Raw genomic sequence first — 17,324 nt, 5'->3', positions numbered from 1 at the left:
ATGTACTGCAAATCGGGCACACTAGCCACTTTATTTTCTAAGAGCTCTGCACACTTCTCAAATAGAGATATTTATCATTATTAATGTAGACTTCACAGACCATTATTTTGTAAGAGCTCAGGGATGTTATTTCCCACACACTTTTCAAAGTAAAGACGATATTATAATTACTAATTTTACTAATATAAGCTGCAAGTACGTTGTGTTGCCTGTCCATTTGAGCAACATACACTGGGGTGTGATTATTGTCAGTATTTCATATTGGACGGCGATGGCGACAGTCACACCGTATTTCTACGAACCATTGTGCTCTACGTCATACAACGACACTCTTGAGCACACCTACGAGGCAGTAGTGACCGAGTTTTTAAGAGTTTGGCACGATTCCACCATGCTGGGAGAGCCATATCCAATCGTTGAGGAGACCGTGTGGCTTTCCGGACCGAAGCAGCCCGACGAAACTTCTTGCGGTGTGCTAGTTCTCGCCTAAGTGTATACGATGCTTAAAAATAGCTCGCAATTTACCCGATGTGCTGTAAGCCATGACGACGTCACTATTATACGTCTTCGCATTATGTGGATGATCTTAAGGCAACCCGAGGTAACCACGAGAAAAAACAAGGTAGCGAAGGCGGTCCAAGACACAGATCTGGAACTACTGACGACAATTAAGACGTAGCATGTTGTGTTTCGGAAGCCAATTAATTGTAAACTTCTTACTCAATAACCCCACTCTGGTCCTCAAATCCTCAATGCTGCGTGTGGCCTAACATTGAGCTGCAACACTCCTCAAGCACAACCGAGTAAGACATGACGTACTTTGAGCTGCGAATAGGAACCCCCGTCACGGCTGCAATGCGGGTGGTTTCCTCCTTTTCGAGTGAGATCAATGTAGCTAGCTCATCGTGCGCATTTAACAGCTTCGCCGTGTACTTGGCCAGTTTTTCAAGCTTTCCTTCCATTAGTTCAATCTGCTGAAGCCGGGACTGAAGCAGCTTTTGGCAAAGCTTGGCCTGGTGAGTTTGAAGAGTCTCCGCACCACCACGGCGAGCTGCAGCTAGCTCTAGATACCCCGAAGGCGCTGGGTGACTAGCAATAGCGCTCTTAAGAAGGTTGGCGTGGCTGATGTCGTCTTCGCTCATACTTGTCTCCTTTAAAACGGCCGACTGCGATCTACTAAGAAATTCACAATAGGGGCCAGAAACTTTTACGGTTCCCGTCATTTATCTCTTTTAAATTACGCCACGAGCGTATTTTATTTAGCAAATGTTGCTCTCTGTGGCTCTCCTTGTGTCGATGTGGTCTGTTGCGTTGCTATAAGAGCTGTTGTCTTGTCGTTGACGAGCTGCAGTAACGCCGTCCCTGCTGGTCTCCAGTACTAATCCACGTGTTTCTATTTCGGCGCGACAAAGCTCGCAAAAGATTTGCGAGCCTTGTAAGTGATGGTGCGCTTGATCTGTTCTCTTGCATGGGCGTGACGCTCATCGTAGTGCTGAATTACGTGGGGCAGTATACCCCCGAGACTAAAGCTTTTGGTGTATACCCATGGTACAACGATGAATGGGCTGCGAAAGCGCTGAACGAATTCCAGATGGTACTTGTTGTATCGTGGTCCGATCTAGCCAGTCGAGTGATTTTTTTACTCGGTTTGCTTATGACAATAACCAACATGAAGAAGTTGCTGTGCCCCATTCCACGACATGGAAATCGAGTTGTAGACTCCAAAGACACATCGCTGGACATCCCTGAATCTGAAAAAGTAAAGCCGAATACCGTCCCAGGGATACCGAAGAAGCATCATGGAAGGAAAGCGAAGTGGTCGCGCTGGTGGCAAGTGACGATGCATGGTATACATCTCGTCTTCTTTATGTGGGGGGTTAGAGTTCTTAGTCTACACATCCATGCATCAGTGCAAACTTCATTGCAGCAGTGCACACTACAAGTGAGACCGTGGGCAGCTGTCCGCCCGTGCTGTTTCTTGGTATCACTCGATTGCCATCGCCTCCAAATTTCTGGTCAACTGGAAGAAGTCGACTCCAAATGGCGAGAATTTGACGGATCTACGGTGGCTCTGATGGTTATCAAACATTGTCCTTTGGTCGCGATCCCCGATACATTCAATGAATTCCACGAACTCATCAGCGTTAAAATATATAATTCGACAATCGTCGACTGGAGAGAATCGGCTGCAATTACGAATACGAACCACCCGGTATTTTTGACTCTTATGGTCGTTCGGACCAACATGACAAACGGACAATTGCCGGCAGGTTTCCAATCCATTGACACACCGCTCAACTTGTACGACTAGGAGTTTTGTGCTACTAATCTTCGTCAAGTTCCAGACGATCTCGACCTAAAGTGGCTAGCAGGATCGATTGTCATCATCGAATACAGTCAACTACAGGTCGTTCCCCAAGCTCTATTACGCGTTATGCCATCCTATTTTTCACTCACCGGCAACCCCATCAGCGAACTTCCACCTGAAATTTTTGAGATTGAAGGGTTGACAGACCTGGGTATCGGCGATACAAATATTCGAGAGCTTCCTCAGAATGTGACTCAACTCTCACCAGCACTCTCGTCAATCTACGTAATAGGTACACGGATTTCGCTCTTTTGGTCGTGGGTGGATGACATTCTCGGGCGGGACAGTATTCGAAGCATACCACGAGCGATCTATGCAGGAAACACAATTTATTGTGACGATTTGTAGAGGATTTCGACAAAGTTAACCAGTTCTTTTAGTACTGTAACAAGTTCTGATTATTCTCTACAACTTATGGATTCAGCGGAGGCAGGTTTTGAGGGGAGTATCTGGTCGTTTGTGGACTGTAATCCTGCCATAAGTGGACTCAGTGGACCTCTATACCCCCTAGCAGCGGAGAACAAGCAGAATGCACTCCACAGTTGAACACCGGAGATACCATTTTGCACTTTGCATAACAGTTTTCATTTTGTCCTTTTAAAGCAAAAGGCTTATTGAGGGAGACTTCTGTTCTGTACGAGCAAGGCTAATTTCTTGCACTAAAGTCCTACGTACCGGAATCGACGAAAAAAATGCAATACCGCGATCAAAAATCTCGTGGCGAGAAATACCGAAGCACGAAATGAATATTTATGCCTTTTTACCTTTTTACGATTTACTTGGGGTGATAATTTTACAGCGTTGCATTATTTTTTCGTCGATTCCGGTAAGCTATGTTGCGTGTAGAAAGCAATCTCTCAAAATATACCGGTTTTCTACAACCGGTGTAAAAAGTACCTTCAGGTCAAAACCGTAAGAACGGCGGAAGGCGTAAAATCTCGCACAAGATACTCCTGTCCATTTGAAACCGTCGCTTTGCTTAAGAAAAGGCGCGCTTTAACTGGGACACTGTTTTGATGCCAAACAGATTAATTTTGCAGACTTTTTACGGACCACTGGTTGCAAAAACTTGATCGGTTGCAAAAATACCGTACATTCCGGTACACGATTTAAGCTAATCCTGGGACGTTGTACAGTACAGAAGTCCCTCAAAGTAAGCGTAGGGGGACCGAGACACGATCTTAGAGGGTGATAAACAGATGTTTAAAAAGTACTGATATTTAGTTAAGAAGCGAGGCGATCTTGCTCCTGTCACAGAATGCCTGCGTGCCGCTAGCAGTTCTGAATGGTTTTGGGTGAGATCTCGTCGTAGGCCACCTTACTCCAACAAAGAGCGGTGTAGATATCTAGAGCCAGTGTCAGCCGATGTTTGGGGTCTTTGCGTCCAGAGAACACCTTCCTCTGCGTGAGAGTGTACTTAGCCTCGCTCCGAAAGAAGAACGAGGTCTCATCCATGTTGCAGATCTCGGACCGGGCGTACGAGTCCGTCAGCTTTCGAAGTTTCAACACGTTCGGCTTCAGGCTGCATCTGTCAACTGATCGCAGCTCCGCCGTGGCTCCGCTTCTTGGAGATTCCGTGACGCTCTTGCAATCTATACAGCAGTCCTTAGAGAGCTTCAACGTGGTGTTCTCGCCATACACGTTCACGCGAAGAGCAATGGCCTTTATTACCTTGCCTGTGATAGCCTCCACCTTGCCGTCCATTGCCTTAAAAGACCTTCGTAATGCGAGCGTCCATCTCCTGGATTTGGGGGCTGACGAGCTGCTTGCGCTCTAGCTGACAGGGCTCTATAGCGGCCCACTTAGACTCCCCAGCAATAACATTGCGAGCGGCATCGCGTGAAAGAGATTTTTCCAGCTTGAACGCACGGGTTGCCCACGCTGCGAGCTGTGTTGGACAGTTTGCCTTTGGCGCGCATATCCTTCGCATACTTGCACATGAAACAGTTTTACTTATGAGAGCCCCGGGGTCCGGATGGGACCCCGGGGTCCCGCCAATTGTTTCACATAGCGATCTTCTGCTCCATATTAAGGCGGATCCGGCGCGGCATGGGGCTGGCGGCCAAGGTCGTTTGGAAGAGTGATAGTGAGCATGGAGGGAGGCGTACGAAGCGGGAGCATGAGTTACCTCGTACATTTAATCTCCATTCTCAGTCTTTCAATGGTTTAGTTAGCGAAGAGACCGGACCGGTCTGAAAATGATATAGATCTTTCCCGCCGACTGCAGTTCATCCAAAATCAGTGCATTTTTGTGATTGGCCAGTTGAACCTGTATGTACCGTAGCAGATATGGCGGGGTATTACGTAAGTAGGTGACGCTTACTTTGAGGGACTTCTGTATTACGTTTAAACGATACCGTAATCCACAGCTCGTGTTTAGCTCAGGCGTAAACTCTGAACCTGTTTACTGTACTATCATACACTGTTCTTCACCCATGCGATTTCTCACTTCGCATTTTTCCTTCTACCAAACAAAACCAACCACTAGGAGCACCTATTGTCGATGCGGACCGACTACCTGATGCTGCTAGCAGCGGCCATTGTGTTTTTACACATCCCTGCCTTGACGATGCCTGCGGCTGAAGCGAGGCAAACAGCAGCGAATATTATGTACCCAGTTCTCGATGGAGAACAGAACGTCCTTGGCAAGCGATCCCTAAGAACCGACCACATGAGAGTTAGCAATGTTGAGGACCGAGAAGGTGATGAAGAACGAATTTTTCGCCGATTTACGGATTGGATCAAGTACATTTTTAACAAGATGAATCCGAAACAGTTACACACCTACTTGGGCTTAGATGGCCTTGGCGAAACGGCCTATCAGCACAAGAACTACCCGATCTATCTGATGAAGTCGAAAAAGTGGCGGGACAAACTATAAATCAAGAATCAACTCATGGACCGAGAAGGACATTGATGGCGGTCAGGATAAAAAAAACTTAAAGCCCAATAATTACGGTATTGGCTCACTACAATACTTGGTTATTGTCGTACTGACACAGTGAAGTATTACATTTGGGCTCCTAACTTTATCGAAGCGAAACGATGGAAGCCCATCGACACGGATAGAACCGCTTGCTTCTGTAAAGTATATGTGCCAACTTGCAAGCACTAACTATCAGGAAATCGCACCTGTTCTACAGGCTTAAAAGGGTTTTGGACCCTACTGAAGCTGAATATCAATGCCTTGCAACGAAACATGAGAATGGGTTGCTTAACACATGGGCTTCCTGGATATACAGGTTGCTTGCATGGCGGGTAAGTGAAGTACATGTATGCAATGCGACGCCGTCTCCGCGGCACTTGCCGCCAAATTTGGTTGCCCCTCGTGGCTCGAAGTGTCCGCCATGCACATACAGTATATATTGCCTATAAAACATTTCTACCAATTTTAACGATTGTTTTTTTACTTTGTTTTCTATTTTTCAAAATAGTGCATACATTAAACATATTGGGAGCTTTGGTAGTCAAATAAAGAATCAATGGTCACTTACAGAGGCTCAGTTAGAGAGGTGTGACTGTATATGGAATGTCGCTCCGTTTTATAGTTTGTACTCACGATAAAATGATACACTATTAATACTTTTGAGCCGCGATAGATCTCAAACTACTTACCTAAACTTAACGAAATGAATCACCACGTGGTTTATCTTTAAAGTAGCAACTAGGGCACCTTTGTAGTGCCAAAATGTCAGCTACACGACGCCGCCGAGTAAACTTTTTTTATAGGAAAGGAACTGGTCGACTTCTTCCACAAACACGAGGCCAGCACAATCACATCGGATGACCTATTGGCTGCTCATAGACAGTGATATTAAATCTAGCCTCAAAAACTACAGCCAGCCAGTATCGACTAACAGTAACCAATGTATGGCAGCACATAATAAATATTATTTAAAACACGCAACGATATGCTGTCAAAACGCTTACATGCTGAAGCTGACATTACCAGACCCACCTATTCTAGCATCGACAGCACTCGGGCGCTACATTGAGCTTTTGTATTTACTCATCAGTATAAAAAGGTATACAGAGCATGAGCAAGGAATGCTAACGACGTTAATGAGAACCCAGGTCATAAAACACAGGCGCAAACGTCGCAGTTGCTTCTTTCACCAAAATGGCTACATGTTACGATTTTCTTTAAATGACCATTTCTTTAAAATAATAGTCCATTCTCCATGTCTAAATCCCCCGATAAAGGTTTTTATTCACGATGTCATTTGCATCCTCGTACTTTCAGGTTCGATATCGTCGTGTTCTCCACCACCACGTTCAATCAAACCCATTCCTCCCTCAAATCTTTTATACAGCGTACCAAACAAAGCTCCTTATCTTTTGGCAGCACCGTGCCCTCACCTTTCGCTCGTGACTTTTTCTTTTTTCGTGTTTGGGCCGTGTTCGGCGCCAACAATGAATAAGTGTACGGCGGCTGTCATATTTAGACTGAGTAAAATCAGTATACAAATTACTCATCGATCGCTTGATGTCTCCACCACTTTCCTAGGGGTGTAGGACCTCTAGTTTGTGCGCCGCTGTGAAGAATGACACGAGGTTATTCCTCACTTTACGGCCTCGGCCTCCTGGAAGTCGTGGTCGCCCTTTTGGGCGGCGGCGTTGCGTAGAAGCCATCCGATGGCAAAATGCACAGACAGAAAGACAGTCCGTACGGCTGAATGCGATCGCTAAAAAGGATGCACGTCTTTCCCGCTCCGCCCCTGATTGATTGAAACCCTCCTAAATGTCATAGCAAATCGTACGTGATAACTAAGGAATTTTTGTAGATAGAGAAATCAGTTGGAATAGTTAGCCTGCGACCTAAAAGGGACAAAAAACGCCCTTTACAGTTTTTTTGATTGGCTAATAAGCGAACATTAGGAACGATTGAGGCGATGGCGACCACAACTATCGTGACAGGATGGTACAACGTACCTTCCCGGTAACATAACGCCGACAAATACGAAGATATTTACCCCAGCGACCAGTTTCTGAATGATGACGCGTTGGCGTTGATCAGTGGATGATGCTCGCCGCGGCGCTCGGTGTCGTGTTAGCGCCCAACATCAAATAAGCGGTGGGAATAACAAGTCTACGGAGCTAATGCAGCCTTGGTTAGCCTATAGACGGCCGCGATCAGACGGAGGCTGCTACATAATGCTCAAGATGCATCTTTAGCAATTACTTAGGGGTAGCTAGCTGGAAGCGAGGCAGAACCTTGACGCTGGTTTTGTACGGTTCCGTGGGTTGCGGTCAACTGGTGCATATATCTTACGCTATTTATGGACAAGTGAAACTTTGTAAAGCGCTTTGACGCCAAATCCTTCTCGCCCAAATTTTGCGAGCACATTACAATTTGATATCCCGACCTTCTGACTGCAACCGTGGAATTATCGTCAAGCCGTCTCGCACGACCACAGCATGCTAGCGGCGTCATGGTGTGGCGGAAACGTGGTCAACCTGGTGTCCAATGCGGATTCTTCAAATATCACTTGTGTGGATCGAATGGCTGGCAGGGAGAAGCAGTTATATCTAGCCCCAGAATGTGTTGCCCAGTTCAACACAAATGTGCAGAATGTTGATCGCCTCGACCAAATTCGAGAACGATTCTCTACTGCGGATGGCCATTTGTACAAACGATGAGACAAGAAGCTGACCCTCGCGCTTATTGACGTTCCACGGTCAAACGCATATCTTACGTGGCGACTGGTGAAGACGGACCCAGCGACTCGTGACCCCCACAGATTGTTCCTGATGGAGCTGGTCGGTGATCTTTTGAACGGGCAGTGGAGGAATGCACCTAGTGGCGGTAGAGTGCTATATAGTTGTGGAATGCTCGACAGCGGAGATGTGGGGCAAGTTGGCACACCTTCATCTCGGACACAACCCAGCAAGACTGCAGTGCTGCCAACAACGGCGTTCACATCGGTATCTTTAAGACAAATTCACGCTGAGAAGAGCCGAAAACGCCGGAGCTGTATTGTGTGTAGATGGGAGGGGCGCTGTCCGACCGAGGTCAGCTAACATACGGTGTGTGTTTATGCCGGGTTGTACATGACCACCCCGCGAAACCATGGATGTGTCCGTCGACAACATCTACTTGCTGGAATAAATTTCACCCGTTCTACTTTCCGAATGGTCTGTTTACCGATGAAAGAAATGTACGTCGTCACTGTGATCTTGTGAAGCTGCGAGATGAGACCACAAACACCACGGCTTGCGACTGCTCGGCAGATTGGTTACGGGCTCGGTGGCGGCGGGCTCAGTGAAGGTGATGCTCAAGGCCATAACGCGTTTGGTCCGAGCGGCAGTGCCACGCCGCTTACCGTGCGTCAGGCGGGAATGCCAGCAAAGCTGCGCGAGAGCGTGAAAGGACTGATCGCAGAATAAGCAGGGACGCGGAGCGAGAGACTGTGCGTGGAAGTAGTGGCTGTGATACAGGACGACCTAGGGGCAATGACGCATATAGCTGTGACTAGGACAAGCTGGCGCGCGACCTTGGTGATGATGCTGCCGGCGTTGGCTCAGGCGATGTTGGTGTCGGACTTGGCGCTGCAGTTGGACTTAGTGGTGCAAGTTGTGGTGGCGCCGGCGGACTTGGTGGTACCACTAGCGCGACTGGTGGTGCTGCAGTTGGGCTTGTTGGTGCAGGTCGTGGTGAAGCCAGCGCCCGCGGACGTGGCGGATATATTCATGAGAGGCAAGTGGGATCTGATAAAACGAATCATAGTTTCTTACGGTATATAAAGAGTGGATGGAGCGTTGCCTTCCAGCTAACATGTACTTCTATGTGATGATCGAGCTCCCAGCACTTGCAGCATGGCTCTGTGCAAGATGAACGATGACTCGGGCAGAAGAGCGACGTTGCAACTATCATCCGTGCCTCTGACATTGCACGTAGCTCTCGTAAAACAATCAGCTTAGCATCTTCTTCAAAGAGGAATATCTTATCGAAGACAATAGTGGCTTCACAAATGTGAGGAAGCCGTGACATCGAAACATCTCTAACATCCACTTGTTTGAGCAGTATCTTCCTGAGCCATGGATATTGCTTGAGCTGCTGCTGCATACAACGATCACCTAAAGAGACGTGGTCTCGTCGAAGCTCGACCCCGATGCACGCTCTGACGTTCCTCGTAAGTGCTACTTGCGCAAGCCCGTTGCCAGCACCGGCCTCAAATATGCCCGCTATATCGAGTGGACCAGCGGCTGCAAGTAGGAGAGTAGCCCCAGACGGTAGCACCTAACTCGCGTTGTCATAAGTGCGGCCAGTAGGTGGCAAACGCCATGAGCACTGATACTTCCAACAATTTAATCCACCGCTCCAGCAGCTTGGACGTCGTCTAGATTATCTCTACGGCATCCGAAATCGGCTACTTCGTCACAAAAAAGCCCAGGTTAGTATTGTCAACGTCAATTTTTACACCGACAATCCGAGACTCATCCGATGGGTTTTTCGCTCTAGGCGCCGGTGGATGACGGCACCCCCCAACGTTACGCGCCATACAGTCACCATTAGCTCCTGCATTCTGATCAGAGCCCTTGCTCCTTTCTGTCTGGCACCTCTCCGCCACTGGCAGTACTCTCATGTGTACCGTCACCTTAGCAACAAGTGCGACGTCATTCTCACAAACGGCACAAACGTCTCCCCAAAGCAGACGAGCCTGGCGCGTGGTGATCATCGCAGAGACCTTTGCACTCGACGTAGTAGCTGGAGGTCGGCAGACTGAGAAGACGTCCTGAAGACATGCCGCTAAGCAACACATAGTGAGAGGTCGCTGATCGCCTTCCCAAACGTCCTTTTGAGGCTGGCCAGCCGAAGCTGCAGTTGGCGGCAGGCCGCTTGGTCTTCGGCGGTCCACGTAGTCCCATGTGATGCGCAAGCCTTCCTTCTCGAGCTGGAAGACGATTTGCACCCGCAGCTTGTCTTCTGTGTCTGTGAAGCTAGTGCACATTAGTCTTGAGAGTACTAAAGCAGAATGGGAGGACGTATATGTGCATTTGTCTTACCTTTTGTATGGTCTGGTGACTGGCTGTCGGGCGATTGACCTCTAGATTAATGACACGGCCGAGTAGAAAGGGCCGATCAACATCGTTGGAGCAACGAAATACGATGCGGTGATCAGACGACCAAAAATTACCCACACCCTCATTGCATTCACTGCTGTGATCGGTAGTAATGATACACGGTAGGCAGAGCTGGAGTAAAGGCTAAAAGGGCAATTTGTTTTGCCCTTTTAGAGGGTCATTTCCCACCTTGTTTTGAAAAAGGGTTTTAAGGGCGAAAATTGCACTCTCACACCGCGATAAGGTTAATACGTGCAGTATTAAATCGAAGCAATATGATTATTAACAATAATTTAATACTGCAAGTATTTGACTTGACCTTTGTAAGCAAATAGAACTATCGTAGTAGACCCCTCGGCGCATAAAAACATGCATACAAATGAGATGAGATAGGAAAAGGCAGACGTGGAATTATTTTATCTGCGCGTCTTCAAACACGCAAAAAAAGAATCAATTTACAGAAGATCGATGGGATTTGCTTGGATATCCATCTCGTGCGCTCAATTAATTATACAGTATCGATAGTTTGTGGTAGCTTCGCTTGATCGATTTGCTTTTTTTCTGGCCTCGAAATATAAAACGATCTCATTTTTTTAAAAATCGACGGTGAGAACGACGAACGAATTGAAAAGCACAATATTGAACTTTCGAAGCTCAGTTGATTTTAGTTTGAGTTTCAGAGCGGTTTGTTTTCCGTGTGCTGGTAGCGTAAGGGGTGCGCGCACCGGGTGCGTGAGGCGGACAAAGTTGAGGAAACCGTGTTTTCCATGAAGGAGGGCACCGAATTTGCGTATATTCTGCGATCAAACATCAGAAAACGGACATATCCCCTTGTCCAATCACCAGCCACCCCTCGCTTTCTGGGGTTCATCTGGAGCTCATCGTCGCACACTCCGCGCCATGAGCATCGCCTTCGCTCACGCATCCATAAGCAAGCTCGATGACGGCTATATTTTACCCTCCCACCATCCCCGAAGATTAATGATTTAATATATATTTTTAAAATAACAAAGATTTAAATTTTAATACTATTACATCCGAAGGGGATGTCATTCGGCACCTTGCCTATCAAGGCAGGAACCTTTACGCCTTTGGCCTGTAGCCAAATTAATCACACGTGCCTCCAATGGAATAGTCTAAATTTATGTTGCTCAAATACTGATTGATCTGTTGGTACTACATTTGTATGAAAATCTATTGCTCTGTCTGAACGCTTGCTGGAAGGCTATGAATAGCTGTTGCCTTAACGACTAACATAGCTTTAGTGATGACGGTCTGCTTTTTTTAGTGTCATTGGTCGGAAACAAGCCCGTTTCGTAACAGCACCCCCTCTGAAGCCATTGTGAAACCCACGTGCAAGCTCACATGCAGTCGGCTGGGGCCTTCCCCAGCAATGACAGCGATGTTACCGAGGTCTTGGAGTATGATGACGTGGCTTGCGATTCAGGCGTACAAAGCCTTTTTGCCGCAGATGATGACGCCGACATGTATAGCACGACCGCGTCAGCCGACGAGGGTATGTACAGAACTACAGACGCATCTGACGACGTAGCGCATAATACTACAAACCGACACTGTGAAGTCCAACTCAGCTCCTTTGATGTAACTTGTTTGGAGACATTAAGGACGACCAGATCGTCCAATGTAGACATGCCCAGCGCTAGGAATTCCGTTGAAGAAGCGTTGGACCTCGGGGATGATTATGTGAAGAGCATCGGAAGCGACGAAGCTGCCATTGCCAGCGCCGTTATCATTCCCGACGGAGGTAACACTGGAGATGATGAAGAGAAAGACTCTGAATCTTCCCTCAACTACGGCATCGACAGTGATGAAGAAGACGCTCTGTCTATGAATACAGTACTTTGGCTGAAGTATCGGTATACGTTAGTGCTAGGTACTTCGGAAAAGAATCTACATCGCTTAAATGAGTTTGTATACACACACAAAACTAGATATATCTCGACATTTCGTGCTGGCAAGGAATACCTGTGTCGATCACACCAAGACTGCCATCACAGCATTAAACTAATCACACACCACGCCGGTGAGTTAGGAATACGGTTTCAGGTACCCCAGATTGGCCAACACACCGGTGCCGTTGTCAGCTTACGGACTAGAGGTATATCACCTGTGATCAAACCGGAAATCGACGCACTACTGAAAGTTGGGATGTCTGCTGGTCGTGTTCGCAACATGATGATGTTTAAGTACCTTCGTGACCCAAGTATGGTGGCATTGATACCCGAGACCAAAACAATGGAGAACCGCAAAGCTCATCTCAAAAAGAAAGCTGAGAGGGCTGGAAAAATGACCAAGTTTGTCACATAAAAAAATGGACAAGTACCAGACTTTGCCAGGATCGTGCCAGCTTTTGAAAACGACGTTGCTGAAATGAACAATATGATCGTTCTGGATGAATTTGAATATTCCGTTGAAATTAACGGAGTCTCGGTCCCTTCTATAGGTTTGGTAGTGACATCGAGGGCACTTTTCAAAAATGTTCGTCGGGCCGTTCGAGACCAAGGTGATACTCTAGTTTTATCTACGGATGGGACCTATAGGATCCATTTTGGAGGCTGGACTCTTCTAGATTGCGGTGGCATTTCTGTTGAGCGCACGCTTCCGTCCATTGATTTACAAGTTTGTGCGCACTGAGAGCACATTAGCATATGAACGGATGCTTGGTGCCTTAGTGAAGTACACAAAACGTTTTTTGATGGGGACGTGCGCATCCACAGTGCAAGCATAGATCACTCGGACGCGCGTCGGCACTCGAATTGGTATGGCCTGCTGTCGAGATTCTCACATGTTATGAGCACCTACTACGTCAGTGTAACAAGCACATCCGACTCGAGAAAAGAAAGGGGTTCATTAAAGACGTGGTTAAGCCTCACATTCGTCTACTCCACAAGTGCAGGTCACTAAAACAATTTAGATCACTGTCCAAGCGAGTAAGTAAGAGCTGGGAACCGCACGGCGAGCATGCGTTGGCATTGTGGCTTCAAAACGTTTATTTGATACCACGTTGGAAGTGTGAATAGCTCCACAATACCTGGCTTCCTGCCACACAACAGCCTATCGAAAGCCATTATCGTGTGATAAAAGTCATATTTACAGATTACAAGAAAGCCCCGCCCATAACGGTCCTGAACGCTTTATTGCCTAGAGTTCTTCTGTATGATGCTACTAATCTTGCATCAACACCGTCACTTTGCAGAAGGTAAGTGGGAAATGCTCAGTTATTAACTATCATTTATGGTTTTTATTAATATTTTTTGTTGTTGGTATGTAGAGCCACTTAACGGCGCCGCCGTCATAAAAGCAAATATTAAGTTGCTTCACTCTAGTAATCATCGCATTGCCAAGGCGAAACAATTGGTCGCACAAGAATCTTTTTTAACAGCGAGAGGACAATGATGATGCAGGTTGCTGCAAGCAACTTTGCCGCTGCTAAGGTGACGACCGAGCGTACAAAACTGTGAGTGGCTGTAAGCGTTCGTCTTGCTTATATTCTAGCACGTTGTCTTTGAGTGTGGTAGCTTCAAGCACTCTTTGACGAGAAATCTAGGCGAAGAGGAATCAATTGAAACGGCGGAGGTGCAATTTCTCTTCTTGCAGCAAGTCATTGTGGATGATCGTCTAATTGAGGACATGACCCCCCTGACACTATATACGTGCTAAGTGGCACTACCCTAACCTAGGGAGTTTCCTTACGTGCTTATACTAAACTTAAATTATAACCGTTTTATGTAATAATTCCATTTTATTTTACAGATTCAAGCTGCTCGTAGTGCTCTCCGCTGCACCTGCAAAAATTACATGCACACGGGGTGGATATGTGCACACGTAATTGCGTCTCTGGACTTGCTAGAAAAAATCAAGAGGGCTAGCCATGGCGGCAATCCCGAGGCGTGGGCTTCCTGGACGCCCGCGCGCGATTGTCGGAGCGCTACAGCGCGAATCGGATATGTATGACGTCGATCGACTGATTGAGCTGTTTAAAAAGAATCCTGGTAGGCCACTCAAATGGCCTGTAGTCGAAAAGTTTGACGTAAAAGACAAAGGAAAGACCTACAAAGAGCATCGTGTCGGGTAAGTAGCAGATTGCCGTCTTTCTGAAACAGAGGGGGTGTATATCTGGAGCGTGGCATTCATCCACGGTGACTCATTGGAATATCAAGTGGAAGAGCTAGCCCACGCCATTCGCAGAGCTTACGCGCATGGAACTCAGTAAGAACAGCTACATCCTGCCAACAGATACCAAGAATACATTCATTTCACTTCCAGAACTGTAACAACACTTTATAAATAGTGGAGATCGTTGATCGTGAAACTGTAGCGAATGTGGGTGGTGGGGTCATTTATTGCTAGGTCGAGCTGGTTTCTGAAGTTGATCCGAGGGTTGCACACGAGAAGACGAAAACAATGGTTTTCTATAAGAGCTGACTTGGTAGCAAAGACTCGCTTTCTCTTACCTCTGGCAGCAGCCCAAGTACTGCAAATGATAGTGGAAGCTTAGTCTGCTGTCAGTTTGGGCGCCACGAGCACCTTCTTGGCCAGTGCTGTGTTTTGTTTCCTCCACTGAAGCTGAATAGGGGAGTTAAGCTACATGAACAACTCTTTAAGCTATACCCTAACCAGCGATAGAGCTATTTTTGAGCCCGTCTATGAGTACGGTGCTTTCATTCGCTGAAACTGAAATCTTGTCTGCGAAAGCTCTCTGGATTTTATCTAGAGTCCACCGATGGATGTGATTATCCGGCCATTTCGTATACCCTGGCATAACTGCTTTGGCTCGCTTGAGTGTTCAGCTGAAGAAGTCTTTGAAAAAATGGCTTCCTTTGCATAAATAATATTATGCACGTAGGTCGATCCATCCACCAAAGATGAAGACAAATTACCTTGCTAAACTAGTATGCGATGGTGACGGCCAGAAACTATTTATCCAAGCCGCACACGCATTATTAAAACTAGTACTTCGAAGTAGCTTTCTTTACGCGACACTGTCCAGATCCCTGAGCCACTACAACGGCGAAACAAGCGAGGACATTTGTTCATTTATGTACGCATTTAGGAGTGGTCTGTAGACGCAGCTAAGACATCACGGCACCGGCGTTTGCGGCAGTCTGGGGAGAAGGCGGAGAGAGTGATTCGCAGCCAGAAGTGATAGGGCAGAGTGGACTCGTACGGGCAGCTCAATCGGATCGTTTTGCACTGTACGCCACGGACTTTGAAGTCTCATTAAACTGCACTCAAGAGCTGTGAGCAAAGGGTATCTCGTTTTTGGTTTAGTACTCACATATTTCTTGAGCATCAATTACTCCTAGTATTTCTTAAAACCACTGGACATTGATATCATACGGGAAAGTAGTACCCCTTTTGCTACTTGACATACCTTTCGAAGACCTTCCAGTGTCGAAGGAGACCAGGCAAGCACTGTATCGTGCAGGAGAAACATAATGTGCGACGTAGGCCTAGAATCTGGATACATCCCCCAATTCGGCAGTTGGAAAAAGTTTTGTTCTGTCGGGAAGCAGAGCTACATCATTATTTACCCGTCCATGGCGAGCGCCAATGGCAGTCTACTACTCACTGGGGTCTCTCTGGATTAATGCGACGCTACAATGGAGGCAAATGTAGTTAGGATTATCACGTTAAAGCCGTAGTGTGCGAAAATTTCGTTCGCTTGAAAGACGTTAATGGCAAAAAATGAGTGGGCAGCAAGAGAGGTGCCTGAAATGAGCAGTCTCCGTTGCTAATGCGACAGAGTAAACTACTACGAGCTATTGTCTGCTACGGGACCATGTCAAATAATCTGATAGTGCTGAGGGTAAACTTTGAAGAGAATGCGGCACGCCATGATGTACACCGGCGAAGAATATAATGACACTTTTCTTTCGACATGTGTAATCAACTATTGTGTCCTGAATGTTCTGATAGCTTCTCATCTTACTATGCCGTTTCGATTTTGAAGGCACTACCCACGGTGTAAGATTTTTAAACCAAAAAGTATTGTGCTTTGTTTATTTCCTAGATCTTAGCATCGATCCCTACCGATCGATTTGGATTTACAAGATATCGATGTGGACTTGGTGGTTGATCGATGCCAAGCGGTTGATCTGACTGCCGTAGCTCTTTTTATCAGCCAGTCTAGCTAGATCGATTTGTCCTTTTTATAGACCTCAATTTAATAAAACGACCTCTATTTATTATAAATCGAGCATCAGGTTAAGTAAAAAGGACAAAAGAGCTGAAATGCACAATAGTATGTATCGATAATTGGTGATATGGAAGAATAAGTAGTTATATGTCTACTCTCTACTATTCGACGCATTTGCGACTTTTTCAAATATCTAGATATCAGTAATCAAAACATAAGGATACTGACAGTAATACCCGAGTGTTACTAACCTTCACGTTACTATACCTCTGCTATGAGGCCTTGTAATATGGAAGGTCGTACCTCTGGTAGTACACCCTCTCTCAGTTGGCAACCACCTTGGGAGGCACCACCAACTCCGCCATGGACACCAAATAATTTCCCCTGAAGTCGAACAGGAGACTTTCTTGCGCTTTTTATTATAGTAAGTACTTTAAGATTAATTAATCATCATTTTACAAAACAACACCATTTCGGTTTTGAAGCTGCTGCATGGTATTGGCATTTTGTTGATGTTGTTTGGTTATTTTTATTTGTAGCTGTTTACTGGTGGGGTGGTAATTAATTTATATTTAATAAATTAAAAATCTTTATGTTTAGTCCTTTAGAACAATTTGAAATTTTACCTATTTTTCAAATACCTTTTGTATTTACTAACGCTTCTTTAATCTTAATAATAGGTTTAAGTTATTTATATATTTTTACATGTATAAAAACTAAATTTATCCAACA

The 17,324-nt window shown here is 46.2% G+C and overlaps 1 protein-coding gene across 1 annotated transcript; it reads left to right on the top strand.

The window, feature by feature from the left end:
• Nucleotides 1-4,889: 4,889 nt before the first annotated feature.
• PITG_16248 (secreted RxLR effector peptide protein, putative) lies at nucleotides 4,890-5,249 on the top strand (the record flags this gene model as incomplete). The annotated part of the gene is made up of 1 exon (XM_002897601.1): nucleotides 4,890-5,249. One exon carries the CDS (start codon nucleotides 4,890-4,892, stop codon nucleotides 5,247-5,249), a length of 360 nt encoding a protein of 119 aa, XP_002897647.1.
• Between the last annotated feature and the right edge of the window lie 12,075 nt (nucleotides 5,250-17,324).

The sequence above is a fragment of the Phytophthora infestans genome, genomic scaffold (genome assembly GCF_000142945.1).
Source record: "Phytophthora infestans T30-4 supercont1.43 genomic scaffold, whole genome shotgun sequence".
NCBI classification, from domain to species: domain Eukaryota; phylum Oomycota; class Peronosporomycetes; order Peronosporales; family Peronosporaceae; genus Phytophthora; species Phytophthora infestans.
The sequence above is the reverse complement of the archived record's forward strand: the minus strand, read 5'-3'. Positions and strand labels throughout refer to the sequence as shown.